The sequence below is a fragment of the Lepus europaeus genome, chromosome 8 (assembly GCF_033115175.1).
Source record: "Lepus europaeus isolate LE1 chromosome 8, mLepTim1.pri, whole genome shotgun sequence".
In the NCBI taxonomy this organism is placed as follows: Eukaryota; Metazoa; Chordata; class Mammalia; order Lagomorpha; family Leporidae; genus Lepus; species Lepus europaeus.
Genome location: NC_084834.1, coordinates 84391314 through 84405936, shown reverse-complemented (window position 1 = coordinate 84405936; position 14623 = coordinate 84391314). Strand labels below are relative to the sequence as shown.

At 36.0% G+C, this 14623-nt stretch overlaps 1 protein-coding gene across 2 annotated transcripts in view; it reads left to right on the top strand.

Annotated features, from left to right (window-relative positions):
• GRID2 (glutamate ionotropic receptor delta type subunit 2) overlaps positions 1-14623 on the top strand; it is a 1547682-nt gene that overhangs the window by 928063 nt on the left and 604996 nt on the right. For both annotated transcript variants that reach the window (XM_062199157.1, XM_062199156.1), the window contains one exon: positions 12510-12683. In XM_062199157.1, the coding sequence (XP_062055141.1) occupies positions 12510-12683 (174 nt within the window). The remainder of the gene's footprint in view (positions 1-12509; positions 12684-14623) is intronic.

The following is a 14623-nucleotide window of genomic DNA, read 5'->3' as shown; positions in this document are numbered from 1 at the left end:
AGATTCATTTTCAATTCTCTTTATATACAGAAGATCAGTTTAGTATATAATAAGTAAAGATTTCAACAGTTTGCACCCACACAGAAACACAAAGTGTAAAAATACTGTTTCAGTACTAGTTATAGCATTAATTCACATTGGACAACACATTAAGGACAGATCCCACATGAGAAGTAAGTACACAGTGACTCCTGTTGTTGATTTAACAATTTAACACTCTTGTTTATGGCGTCAGTAATCTCCCTAGGCTCTAGTCATGAGTTGCCAAGGCTATGGAAGCCTTTAGGGTTTGCCGACTTCGATCTTATTCCGACAGGGTCATAGTCAAAGTAGAAGTTCTCTCCTCCCTTCAGAGAAAGGTACCTCCTTCGTTGATGGCCCCGTTCTTTCCACTCACAGAGATCTTTCAGTTAGGGTTTTTTTTTTTTTTTCTCCAGAGTGTCTTGGCTTTCCATGCCTACAATACTCTCATGGGCTGGTCAGCCAGATCCGAATGTCTTAAGGGCTGATTCTGAGGCCAGAGTGCTATTTAGGACATCTGCCATTCTATGAGTCTGCTGTGTATCCCACTTCCCATGTTGGATCATTCTCTCCCTTTTTGATTCTATCAGTTAGTATTCGCAGACACTACTCTTGTTTCTGTGATCCCTTTGACTCTTAGACTTATCAGTGTGATCAATTGTGAACTGAAGATGATCAGCTGGACTAGTGAGATGGCATTGGTACATGCCACCTTGATGGGATTGTATTGGAATCCCCTGGCATGTTTCTAACTCCACTATTTGGGGCAAATCCGATTGAGCATGTCCCAAATTGTGCATCTCCTCCCTCTCTTTTTCCCACTCTTATACTTAACAGGGATCAATTTTCAGTTAAAATTTCAACACCTAAGAATAATTGTGTGTTAATTACATAGTTCAACCACTAGTGCTAGAACAAAAAAAATACTAAAATGGATAAGGCATTACACTGTACATCAACAGTCAGGACAAGAGCTGATCAAGTCACTGTTTCTCATAGTGTCCATTTCACTTCAATCAAAATGCCCATCAACAGTAGACTGGATAAAGAAATTATGGGACATGTACTCTATAGAATACTATACAGCAGTCAAAAACAATGAAATCTGGTCATTTGCAACAAGATGGAGGAATCTGGAAAACATCATGATGAGTGAATTAAACCAGTCCCAAAGAGACAAATATCATTTGTTTTCCCTGATCAGCGACAACTAACTGAGCACCTAAAGGGAAACCTGTTTAAAAATAACTTTTTATATAAAGGTGAACAAATTTCATGTATTTCATTTATACAAGACTTAGGAGCATAGTGATACTTCCCACCCTACTCTCCTTCCTGCCCATGCTCCCACTCTCCTTTTTCATTCCTTTATTATTCTTTCTTCTAATTTTGACAATGACATAATTTCACTTTATTTTGTTTGTAATCCTTAGCTTAACTCTCCTCTAAGTAAAGAATTCAACAAATAGTTAGAAGAAAAAACAAAAAACACTATTCCTCAACAGTAGAGACAAGAGCTATAAGCAATAATCAGATCTGAAAATGTGAATTTTGCTCATATATATTACATGTTTTGGTAGCCTATTAGTTACCACAAATCAGAGAAAACATATGATATTTGTTTTTTGGGGACTGGCTTATTTCACTAAGTATAATGGTTACCAATTTTATCCATTTTGTTGCAAAAGCTAGGATTTCATTCTTTTTTTTTTTTTCTTTTTTTTTGACAGGCAGAGTGGATAGTGAGAGAGAGAGACAGAGAGAAAGGTCTTCCTTTTTCCGTTGGTTCACCCTCCAATGGCCGCTGCAGCTGGCACATCGTGCTGATCCGAAGCCAGGAGCCAGGTGCTTCTCCTGGTCTCCCATGTGGGTGCAGGGCCCAAGGACTTGGGCCATCCTCCATTGCCTTCCTGGGCCATAGCAGAGAGCTGGCCTGGAAGAGGGGCAACCGGGATAGAATCTGGCACCCCACCAGGACTAGAACCCGGTGTGCCGGCACCACAAGGCAGAGGGTTAGCCTGTTAAGCCACGGCGCCGGCAGGATTTCATTCTTTTTTACAGCTGAGTAGTATTCCATAGTGTATATAAAACACATTATTTTCTTTATTCAGCCATAGGTTGATGGACATTTGGGTTGATTCCATGTCTTAACTATTCTGAATTGGGCAACAATAAACATGTGGGTACAGATAATTCTTTCATATGCTGATTTCATTTTGTTTGGGTAAATTCCCAAGAGTAGGATGGCTAAGCAATATGGTAGATCTGTTTTCAGATTTCTGAGGAATCTCCATACTGTGTTCCACAATGGTTATGTTAGTTTACTTTCCCACCAACAGTGTATTAGGGTATCTCCCCCCAACATCCTTACCTGCATTTATTGTATGTTGATTTCTGTATCATAATCATTCTAACTGGGGTGAGGTGAAACTTCATTGCAGTTTTCATTTGCACTTCTCTGATGGCTAGTAATCCTGAGCATTTTTTTTGTGTCTGTTGGCCATTTGAATTTCATCCTTTGAGAAATACCTGTTCAAGTCTTTTCTTAACTAGATTTTTGATTTTGTTGTCGTTGAGTTTCTTGAGCTCTTTCTAGATACTGGATATTAAACCCTTATCAGTTGCAAAGTTTGCAAATAATTTCTCCCATTCTATCAGTTGCCTTTTAACTTTGTTGAGTGTTTCCTTTGCAGTATGGAAGCTTTTTAGTTTGATGTAATCTCATTTGTATATTTTTCTTTTATTCTTGTGTTTCTGGGGTCTTTTCCAAGAAGTTTTTGCCTGTGACAATATCTTGCAGAGTTGCCCCAATGTTCTCCTCTAGTAATTTGATGTTATCAGGTCATAGACTTAGATCCATCATCCCTTATGAATTGATTTTTGTATAAGGTATAAAGTAGAGGTCTTGTGTAATATTTTTGCATGTATAGATACAATTTTCCCAGCATCATTAGTTGCTGGGATTGACTTCAGCTCCTTGGTCAAGGATTAGTTGGTTGTAGATGTGTGGATTAACTTCTGGTGTTTCTATTCTGTTCCATTGGTCTACAAGTCTATTTTTGTGCCAGTACCAGGATGATTTGATTAAAACTGCCTGGTGGTATATCTTGAAAACTGGTATTGTGATGCCGCTGACTTAGTTTTTGATTTTTATGATTGCCTTAAATATTTAGGGTCTCTTGTATTTCCTTTTGTATTATAGCATTGTTTCTTCTAGATCTGAAAAAATGTCATTTAATATTATGATTGGGATCACCGTGAATCTATAAATTCCTTTCAATGATATTAATTCTTCTAATCTGTGAACATGGAAGATTTCTCTATTTTTTGTGTCTTCTATTTATTTCTTCAAAGTTTTATAATTTTCATCACAGAGATCTTCACCTCTTTGGAAAAATTTATTTCAAAATATTAAATTTTTTGTGAGTATTGTGAATGGTACTGACATTACAAGTTCTTTCTTGGCCATGGCATTGTCTATGTATAAAAAGACTATCTTTGTGTGTTGATTTTATATCTGCAACTTTACTAAACTATCAATAGTTTCTTAGTGGAGTCTTTTGGTTTCCCTATATATAGGATTATGTCATCTGCAAATAAGGATAATTCGATTTCTTCCTTTACAATGTGTATCCCTTTGATTTCCATTCTTGCATAAAGACTCTGGCTAAAACTTTCAGAACTATATTGAATAGCAATGATAAAAGTGGACATCCTTATCTGGTTCTGGATCTTAGTGTAAATGCTTCCAGCTTTTCCCCATTCATTATGATGCTGGCTTGGGTTTGTCATCTATTGCCTTGATTGTGTTGATGTATGTTCCTTAGATACCCAGTTTGCTTCAGGTTTTTATCATGAAAGGATGTTGTATTTTATCTAATGCCTTCTCTGCACCTATTGAGATAATCATATGGCTCTTATTCTTCAATTTGTCAATGTGATGTGTCACATTTATTGATGTACATATGTTGAACTATTCTTGCATATCAGGGATAAATCCCACTTGATCTGAATGAATGATCTTTCTGATGTGTTGTTGGATTTGATTAGCTACTATTTTGTTGAGAATTTTTGTGTCTATGTTCATCAGGGATAGTGGTCTATAGTTCTCTCTTTGTTGCATCTTTTTCTGGTTTTGGAATTAAGGAGACACTGGCTCACGAAAGGGATTTGCGGAGGATCCCCTTCCTTTCAATTATTTTGAATAGTTTGAGAAGAATTGGAACTACTTCTTATTTAATAGTTTGGTAGAATTTTGTAGTGAAGTCTCTGGTCCTGGGCTTTTCTTTGTTTGGAGGGTCTTTATGACTGATTAGTCTCTATTTTGCTTAATGGACTATTTAGGCTTTCTATGTTTTCATGACTCAATTTTGGTAGATTTTATGTGTCCATAAATCTATCATTTTTTTCTAGATTTTCAAATTTGTTGGCATATAGCTGTATGATTAATTCATGATGATTCATTTTTATTTCTGTGGTATCCATTGTAACAGTTCCTTTTTTATCTCTGATTTTATTAATTTCATTCTCCTAACTTTTATTTTTTTAGTTTGTTGGCCAATATTTATCAATTTTGTTTATTTTTTCAAGAAACCAGTTCTTAATTTTACTGATATTTTTATTTTAATTTTGTTTATTTCTTCTATAACTATTTATTTCCTCCTACTAATTTTGGTTTTGGTTTGTTCCTGTTTTTCTAGAACCTTGAACTGCATTGCTAGGTCTTTTATTTGATGTCTTTCCAATTTCTTGATGTTGGTACTTATTGCTATAAACTTCCTTCTCAACACTGCTTTTGCCGTATCACATAGGTTTTTATATGTTGTGTTGTCATTTTCATTAATTCCCAGGAATATTTTATTTCCCATTTGATTTCTTCTATAATCCACTGTTCATTTAGGAGCATGTTGTTCAGTCTCCACGGGTTTGCACATTTTCTGGGTTGCTTCTGTTGTTAATCTCATTCCATTGTGGTTAGAGAAGATGCATGGTATGATTCCTTTTTTTTTTTTTTTTAATTTGCTGAGACTTGCTTTATGGACCAGCATATGGTCTATTCTAGAGACAGTTCTATGTACTAATGAGAAGAATGTGTATTCTGCAAGGGTGCAATTAAATCCTGTAGGTATCAGTTAGGTCCATTTGTTCCATAGTGCAGATTAGTTCTACTGTTTCTCTGTTGACATTTTGTCTAGATGATCTGTCCACTGATGAAAGTGGGATTTGAAGTTCCCCATTATTACTGTATTTGAATCTGTGTCTCACTTTAGATCCATCACCATTTTTTTTTAAATAGCCAGGCACTCTGGCATTGGATGCATGTACATTTAGGATATTCACAACTTCTTATTGAATTGAGCTTTTAATCATTACGTAATGTCCCTCTTTGTTCCTTTTAACGATATTTGTGATAAAGTCTATTTTGTCTGATAGTAAGATAACTACTCCTCTGCATATATCTTTGTTGGTGAGATGTATTTCTTGCAGGCAACAAATAGATTTTTTTAATCCAATCAGCCAGTATTTATCTTGTAATTTGAGAATGTAGACCATTTACATTCAAGGTTCTTATTAATAAGTAATGACTTTGCCCTTCCATTTTTCCATAAATATTTCTATTGTTTACTTTATATTTCCTTTGTTCTTTTATTACTAGTTTTTCTGCCTTCATATTCTTTCATAATGATGCCTATCTTTCTGTGTTTCTGTGTGTAGCACATACTTAAGTATCATTTGTAATGCTTGACAAGTAGTGGCAAATCCTTCAATTTCTGTTTGTTATTAATGGTCTTTATTCACAAATAGGAGCGTTGTAGGATACAGTATTCTGGATTGTCAGTGTTTTTTTTTTGAAGTCTGGTACTATGCCTCCATTCTCTCCTAGCCTATACGGTTTGTGATGAGAAATCAGTTGTCAGTCTAATTGGACATCCTCTGAAGTTAATCTGGCATAACTCTAATGCACATTTTAGAATCTTTTCTTTATGTTTTTTGGTGGGAAGTTTTAACTAAATGTTTTATGGTGAAGATATTTTCTGGTGATGTCTTTAAGGAGTTCTGTGTGCTTAATGTAGTTGGGTTTCCTTTTCTTTCTACAAATTAGGAAAGGAATAGGACTTCACTGAATAGGCCTTCTACTCCATGCTCTTTTTCTACACCTTATTGAACTCTTAAGACCTGTATGTTAAATCATCAGATAGTATCTCATAAATCTCCAACTCTGTTTTTAACTTTTCTAATTTCTTTTTTTTCTTGTCTGACATTTTCCAAAGATTTTTCCCCTGGCTCAGATATTATTTTCTTTAAAAGTTTTTATTTATTTACTTATAAAACAGAGTTACAGAAAAACAGAAGGAGAGACAAGGAGAAAGGTCTTCCATCCACTGGTTCACTCCCCAATTGGCCACAATGGCCGGAGTTGGGGTGATATGAAGCCAAAAGCCAAGAATTTCTTCAGAGTCTACCGCATGCATACAGGCACCCAACCACTTGAGCCATCTTCCACTGCTTTCTCAGGCAATATGCAGACAGCTGGATAAGAATAGGAGCAGCCAGAACATGAACCAGTGCCCACAGGGCATGCTGTGCTGCTGGTGGAGGCTTAGCCTACTATACCACTTTGCCAGCCCCAGCTGGGATATTCTTTCTTCTGCCTCACAAAATCTGTGATTAAGGCTTTCTACTGTATTTTTTTATTTGACAACTTGAATCATTTATTTCTAATATTTTGGTTTAATTTTTCTTCAATATATATATCACAGGAAAATTATTCATTCATGTCATTATTGATTTCTTTAATTCATAGATTTGCTTCTCATTGCTTTTGAGTAATCCTATGATCATTCTTTTTAAATTTTTTTCAGGAATTTCATCAATCTCTTCAACTTCACATTCTACTATTGAAGTTGTCGTGTTCCTTTGTGAGAGTCATATTGTCTTCCTTTTTCTTGCATCTTGCATTTCTACATGCATTTGTGGAACTATTGTTGATTTGCTCCTCTGATGGCCTTTATTTTAAAATATGCCTCTGGCTTAGTGGAGTGTCTCATCCTTCAGTGGATATTCAAGGCCATGTGGTCTGCAAGGTTCTACCTCAGGCAGTCTCACCAGGGACACTGGCTGCTGCAGTCACCTATCTCATTCAGAGTATGCCATCTCCTCCTGATGCTGATTCTCTGGTTATTAGTTTTACTGAACTAGGTTCAAAGTCAGAGAATGAATGTATTTTCTGAATTTTCTCCCATAAGGAAAGATATCATAAGAAAAAAATTATTCACGGTCATCCATTTCATTTCCACATGAGTCCACTCAGCTGCTTTATGTTCTTTGACATAGCCTCCAGAAACTTGACTCTCAACCTGTTCTTATATACTTTTCATTTAAATAGTTGTTTATAAGATGAATTGTATTTTAATCTAGTTTCCGTAAGAGAAAAAAAAAACAGGAATTTCTCAAATTTGCTAGGAAGCAAATAAACTCTAAAAGTAACACAGAAACTCCCAAAAACATGTAAGTGCCCATTTCAGTGGAAGAAAGAGAACGTGAATCTGTCTAGTTTGGTTTGTGCAGCTATTATTTTGTTACTAATTTTAAAATGGGTTGCAAACATTTATTTAATCTTATTGCACCAATAGTTTTTTAGAGAGCAACTATAAATCAAACTTGGCATTGTGCATCACGACATAAATTGATGCAGAAACTTGAAAACAATATATTTTTTTCATTCGCATTAAGTGTGCTGTAATAATGAGAGGCTGTACTAGCTCATACGGTGCAATCAATCATATGTTAGTACTTAGTGATGGTATTTATCTTCCCCCTGCAATCAGTGGATCAGCTCAGAACAGCCTTTCCATATAAGTATTGCTATCCCTTCAGGGCCCTAAAGCAGATGGACTAGTACTTTATTTAAGTTTTAAAAAAGTTGGAAATTGAGACAGGAAGATATGCACTATTTAGAGCTATAAAAAGCATCAGGCTATATGTGCCTTTCTGTTCCCTGATGGTACTCAACTTGTCCTTTGATGTCCTCATCTGATTTTGCTGATTTCTTTTAAAAATACTTCAACCCATTATCATCTGCTGATCACCAAGATTAAAGAGGAAGTTGTTGGGCCGGTGCCAGGGCTCACTAGGCTAATCCTCCGCCTGCGGTGCCGGCACACTGGGTTCTAGTCCTGGTTGGGGCGCTGGGTTCTGTCCCTGTTGCTCCTCTTCCAGTCCAGCTCTCTGCTGTGGCCAGGGAGTGCAGTGGAGGATGGCCCAAGTGCTTGGGCCCTGCACCAACATGGGAGACCAAGAGGAAGCACCTGGCTCCTGGCATTGGATCAGTGCGGTGCGCCGGCTGCAGCGCACCAGCCGCAGTGGTCTTTGGGGGGGTGAACCAACGGCAAAAGGAAGACCTTTCTCTCTGTCTCTCTCTCTCACTGTCCACTCTGCCTGTAAAAAAAAAATAAAAAAAAAATTAAAAAAAGGAAGTTGTTGATTTGGGAGATTTTCCTTTTGTTGTCCTGAGGTTTAAAAACTATATATGTGTAATGGATGTTTTCATTTATCTAATTCAGTGATGAATTAAGCTGCTCAGTAATAACCTGTTGAGCAGAAACTTGCCATTCTGTTCCTCTTCCTGTTGGTACATGGCCTACTGTTGATGCTGTCCAAATCATTTCAACATAAAGTTTGAGTAATTGTCTTGTGTTAACATTTAGCTTCATGGAAACATCAAAGGTTGTCATTGCTCAAGGAGGAAGACTATTGGCATACCTGAAAAAACATATTTGCCAACTATGCTGCATACTAGATGGATTAATGATTATGAAAATTTATTTAGAATTGTTTAATATTTTAAGACATCCCAGTGAATTAAAATTTTAGGTATTAATCTTTATAAGATAAATTGATAAAATCTTGACCTTCATTCTTTCACTCAGAAAAACTTTTTAAAAAGATTTACTTATTTGCTTGTAAGGCAGAGTTACAGAGAGACAGAGAGGCAAAGACAAAGCTCAAACATCTGCTGGATTAGTCCTCAAATTGCCACAATGGTTGGAGCTGGGCTGATCTGAAGTCAAGAGCCAGGAACTTTTTCCCTGTCTGCAACATGGGTGCAGGGCCCAAGCACATTAGTAGAGAGCCAAATCAGAGGTGGAACAGCCCACACTGCAGGCAGCACTTTTACATGCCATGCCACATCGGTAGCCCCCAGAAAAGTTTTAATATCAGCACTCATTGAAGACCTACCATGAGCTAAGAATTTTGTTAGATGCTAAGAGGTAGAAGAATGACAAAGGGGGTGGTGAAAAGGGGAAGTAGGAAGCTAGTTTTCTGGAATAGTGTATATGGTCTAATTTGGCATCTGAGTGAAAGGGTGGTGATAGTCTTCCTTCCCCTGAATGTCTAGTCATTTAGCCTAAGCTGATACAGCACATGGATTTGGGACTTACTCAGTTCTCCCAAAGGATTTGTCCTGGGAAGTGGTGATTTCTGCACTGAGCTGCATCCCCAGTGAGTATTTTATTGTTCCCTTCCTCTTTTGGTTGTATACAGTTCAGAAACCACCCCAAGAAACTATTAGAGGAAAGTGAAAATTTTCTTGGACATCTTCAAATTTTCTTGGACATACTCCTATTCATTGATTATTGATATATAATTAAATGAATTTTTGATTAGCCAAGTCAATTAGAGGGAAAAAGACCATATAAAGACATTTTTATCACAACATTAATTTTATTCATAAATATATTCAATCAAATAAAGACTACAAGAATGACAAATAATTTTCTAATTCAGATTCTTTTTTTTAAGATTTTTTTTTTTTATTTGAGAGGTAGAACTATGGAAAGAGAGAAGGAGAGACAGAGAGAAAGGTCTTCCATCCTCTGGTTCACTCCACAAATAGCCACAATGACTGGAGCCAGGCTAATCTGAAGCCAAGAACCAGAAGCCTCTTCCAGGTCTCCTACGTGGATGCAAGGGTCCAAGCACTTGGGCCAAGTTCCACTGCTTTCCCAGGCCATAGAAGAGAGCTGGATCAGAAGAGGAGCAGCTGGGACACAAACTGGTGCCCATATGGCACCACAAGCGGAAGCTTAGCCCACTATGCCACAGCATCCGCCCCTATAGTTCAGAGTCTTAAACTTCTTTGAAGCTCAGAAAAGTTCTGTGTATCAGCACAGATTGGTGGTGCTGGAGGCTCAGGAGACAGTGCTAGTTTCTCACATGGTTATTTAAAAAAATCTTACAGTTTAAACATTACTCTTAAAACTCAGAGCATTAAAACTGTACATCCTTATAGAGTGTGTGATGGTGTCACGTTTTAATACAGAACTTTACTTATGGTCTTTATTTTCCTTCCAAAGAATCTCCTTCCAGATTAAGTGATCACTTGTCTTTCAGCGTTTATGTAATGTTGCAGCTGCTGCTTTTGAAATACGCCTTGCAAAATGCAGAAGTAAAGTTCTGTAAATATAAAATAACGGCCTGATCAAGTTTTCCTACCACTATCAAACTGTTTTTGAGATCATGTGTCAAAACTAAAATTGCAAGTGAACTTTTTTTGAGGCAAACTGTCTGTTACTCCCATTCAGGGTGGCAGATATTTTCCGTCCAGAAAATTACTTTCTTTTCCCTTTCCCAAATAATAATAGACAAAATACACTCAATTCAAATTGGCATGTCTTCAGGTACACTGGAGTTATTTAGGCACCTGAGAACTTCAGTTTTGGGCACCTATACAAAGTATCCGCTCCTTTTAATGGTTTGAAAATAGTCCTCTTAAAGTATTTTACTGGTGAGAGGTGACTTGATTGTTCCTTGCAGAATCATGAGGCTATTAAGTATTGAAATGATATATCTTTATAATCTCAATTCCTTTCATTCATAAATATTTATGTAAATAATTCCTGTAGGAAAAAGTATACTTCATGTGTAGTTACTTCAGAGGGTCTCTCTTTTGAGGTCATTTAAAAATTCATCTTTTGAATGCAAAGTATTTTGAATGAAGATTGTGAAATCTCCCTGTCTCTTTAATTATAAACTAAGAATAAAGACCATCTGGGTCAGTGTCATTCAATGTCAGCAGAAAATGAGATGCTGATATTGTATTAAGCACTTTGCATAATATATAGTATGCACTTATTAAATATATATTTTTACTCTAGTTTACTGCTTGAGATAATGTTGAAAAATTTTAGCATTACTAAGGAAAAATAGCCACATATATAACACAACTTAGTTAATATTGTGAAATAAGTGGTCTGGATCTCTACTGAATTTTAGATGAAAGTTTCTGGCTATACAACTTTTGAAATTTTTTTTTAAATTGAAAGAGAAGTGCCACATGTTCTCCCTTACATGTGGGAACTAAAATGTAAAAAGCAAACAAAAACAAAAGAAAGAAAGAAAGAAAGAAATGTCTGTGTGTATGCGCATTGCTGCAAATATAGTTTTGTAAAACTTTATTTTATACCTTTGAGAAGCCAATGATTATACTATTATAAATTTAATGATCTGTGATTACTTTCAAATCTGTATATGGGTGAAATGGTCATTTTTTTTCATTCAATTATTGTTTATAATGGTTGTCTGAATTCCCACTAGAGTCTTTTTGCTTATTAAATTTATTATTTGGCAAAGTAGTAAGCCTTTTTACTGTAATGTAAATTTAAATTATGTTATCTCAATAACTTAAAAGAAAGAAAGGGTGAAGGAAGGAAGCTTAGAGGCAGAGGGAGGAAGGGAATATCATTATGTTCTTAGAATTGCACCTCAAACCACATTAAATCTGTTGAAAAGTAATTAAAATTAAAATGAAATTTAAAAAATTAAAGATATATAATAGCATTACTAATACTAATTAACTTTTGAATGCTTCTGGTTAATTTTAGGGCTTAAAATGGAATTGACAGACAGCTGTTTAATTTTACTGTGTGAATAGATGACAGAGAATTAAAAAGTGACCAGCTCTTTGCCAGACAGAGTTTTTGGTAACCAGTGAAATGATACTAACTACTGAATAAAGCCATTTTTCATGGCACATCAAGGCCTAACGAAACAGGATTCCTGATATTACACTGGAAAAAGCTAATGCCAGGTGTTATTTTATTTTAAAAAAATATGTATTTCATAATGATCATAAGGAATGAATTTTAAATCTAACATATTTTGTGGCCTTTTTCAAAATTTGACCACATCTATACTTTTTCCACAGAGTTCATTATAAACTTATTTTAATTAAGCATATTTAAGTCAATTCCTCCGGTTAGAATTATTTAGGAATTACTGTATCTAATATAAAGCATAGACAACAACTCCAAATGGGTGGATCATTTCAATAGCACATGTTGTTTTCATTTGGATATGTATGAAGGCAGTAAGCAAACATAGTAATGTGACAGAATTCCTTAACATTTCCAAATAACAGCATACTGAATTTGTAGTTCTGTTACTGGGTTAAAACACTTGTCATTCTTTCATTTCTCATCTTATAGGAAATAAATGATATGGATGTACAAGAACTTGTCAGAAGGTCAATCGGAAGGTTAACAATTATTCGGCAGACATTCCCCGTCCCCCAGAATATAAGTCAGCGATGTTTCCGTGGCAACCATCGGATATCTTCCACACTGTGTGATCCAAAGGACCCGTTTGCTCAGAACATGGAGGTATACACTACACGCCGGGTATTTCTGCAGAGTGCTTTGTTGGGCAATTGCTGAGAGAGCTTTCTGAGTTACAGTGGATTCAGCATTGTACTTGCTTGCCATTTCTGAAGATTTCTCCTCCTCCAGCAGTTTCCTAAGTCTGTTGGAGAATACTAAGAACCTGGTTTTGATCTTTTTGATCCCATTATAGAAAAAAAAAAGTCTTCTTGCTAAATAAAAATATACTAAGTAAAGATTATTTCTATCTAAGAAAGTACATCCACAGCATTTCTTATGTGATTGATATTCCTAGTGCCAAACTCCAAAATTTTAAGCTATTAAATTTGCAGGCCTTTTTTGCATACAAAGGACATAGCTATTTATTCTTTTTTAAAAGATCAGTCTTTATTTTGAAGACCCAGTGCCAAAAAACAGTTCAGAAATGCAAAAGTGCTACAGTGTGATATACTCCCGTGCAGCTCGGATAGGATAGTGCTGAAAGTTTCATCATCAAGAATGCAATAAAGAATTGAAAGCAAGTAAATAAAATCTCTGAACAGCAAAGCAGAGAACACTAAACCCCTGTTGCTTACTCATGAGAATCCCTTTAAGTACTCAACTTGGTGCCTATTTCTTTTTCTTGAGGAAAACCTTATCAGATCCCTTCCCCCCCCCCCCCTTTTTTTTTACTGCAGATCTTTCAGTTGTTACATGGAAAGCAGACACACCAACCACAGCAGGGAGCCATGGGGAGTCTTGTTGAACAGGGCAAGAAAAAGGAAGTGAAGAATCGGTCATGTTAGTGTGGGGCTCCTCAGTGTGGGACTGTTCATAATTTTGTCTCAGGGTATCACTGTTGGATAATGCTAGCGTGTTACTGAATATTTAAACAATAACCCTGAGACACCCGCAATGATTGATGTCATGATCAATTTTTGATGCCCAAAAGACATGATATATTTTTGAACCCTATTGCTTAACATTTTTACTATGCAAAGCATTTTGGTAGTTAAAGGCAGTCAGTTTCCTAAATGACTTTTTCTTTGGCAGTAGAACCCCACAAGCTCCCTATCGTTAAACACCTTTGAATTTTCTTAAGATGAAATAACATTTATCCAACCATTTCTTCACATTTATTAGCATTGAAATGGACAGCATGGCTCCAGGATCATTACCCATGGAACTTTCTGCTCCCCACTGGATTTTAAACTCCTAAGAAAAGGGCCATCTCCAGATCTGGCACCATAAAATCCTATATTGTACTTCTCTAACATTTCCTCCCTCATGTATCACAATGCTTTGCACCTCTGTGCATATTTATGAGTTTCAGTGAATTAAGGAGAAAGCAATGATCAAGCAAACACTTCTGAAGCCTTAGGAAGGCCTGTTTAGATTTCAGTGCCACGCCTACTGATATGCTGATAATAGGCCACTTTTGCATATTGACATGTCATGAGTATAACTAATTGAAAAAGGATAGAATTCTAAATGGAGAAAAACATAAAAGATTTTGATTTAGATAATTATGGCATATTGAAGGCTGTTCCTATCAAAAGAAGTAGCAGGAAGTGAAGTAGAAACTTGAAAATTATTGACTATGTCATTTAGGGACAGTATGAAGTATTTTAAAGCACATCTGCCTTTTTGCTTGGTCCTTCCGTTCAGTTAATGAGATCCTTGAAGTCAGATATTTTATTTTTGTGGCCCCAAATACACCTGATATATTATAGCTATGGAGGAACACCTTTCCCTCCCTAGCCCAAATCTTTATCGTAGTCCCCACAAACTCATAGGTGGAAGAAAGCTAAATAATTGCTGTTTCTTCAAGGATTTGTTACATATTAATTTTTGTTACATGTGATAGAATTTGGCTAAATATTTAATATATAAAAATAAAACTAATAGAAACTTTTATGTGAGAAGCTTTATATAATTAAGGGTTGGAAGGTGGGGCTCTTGAA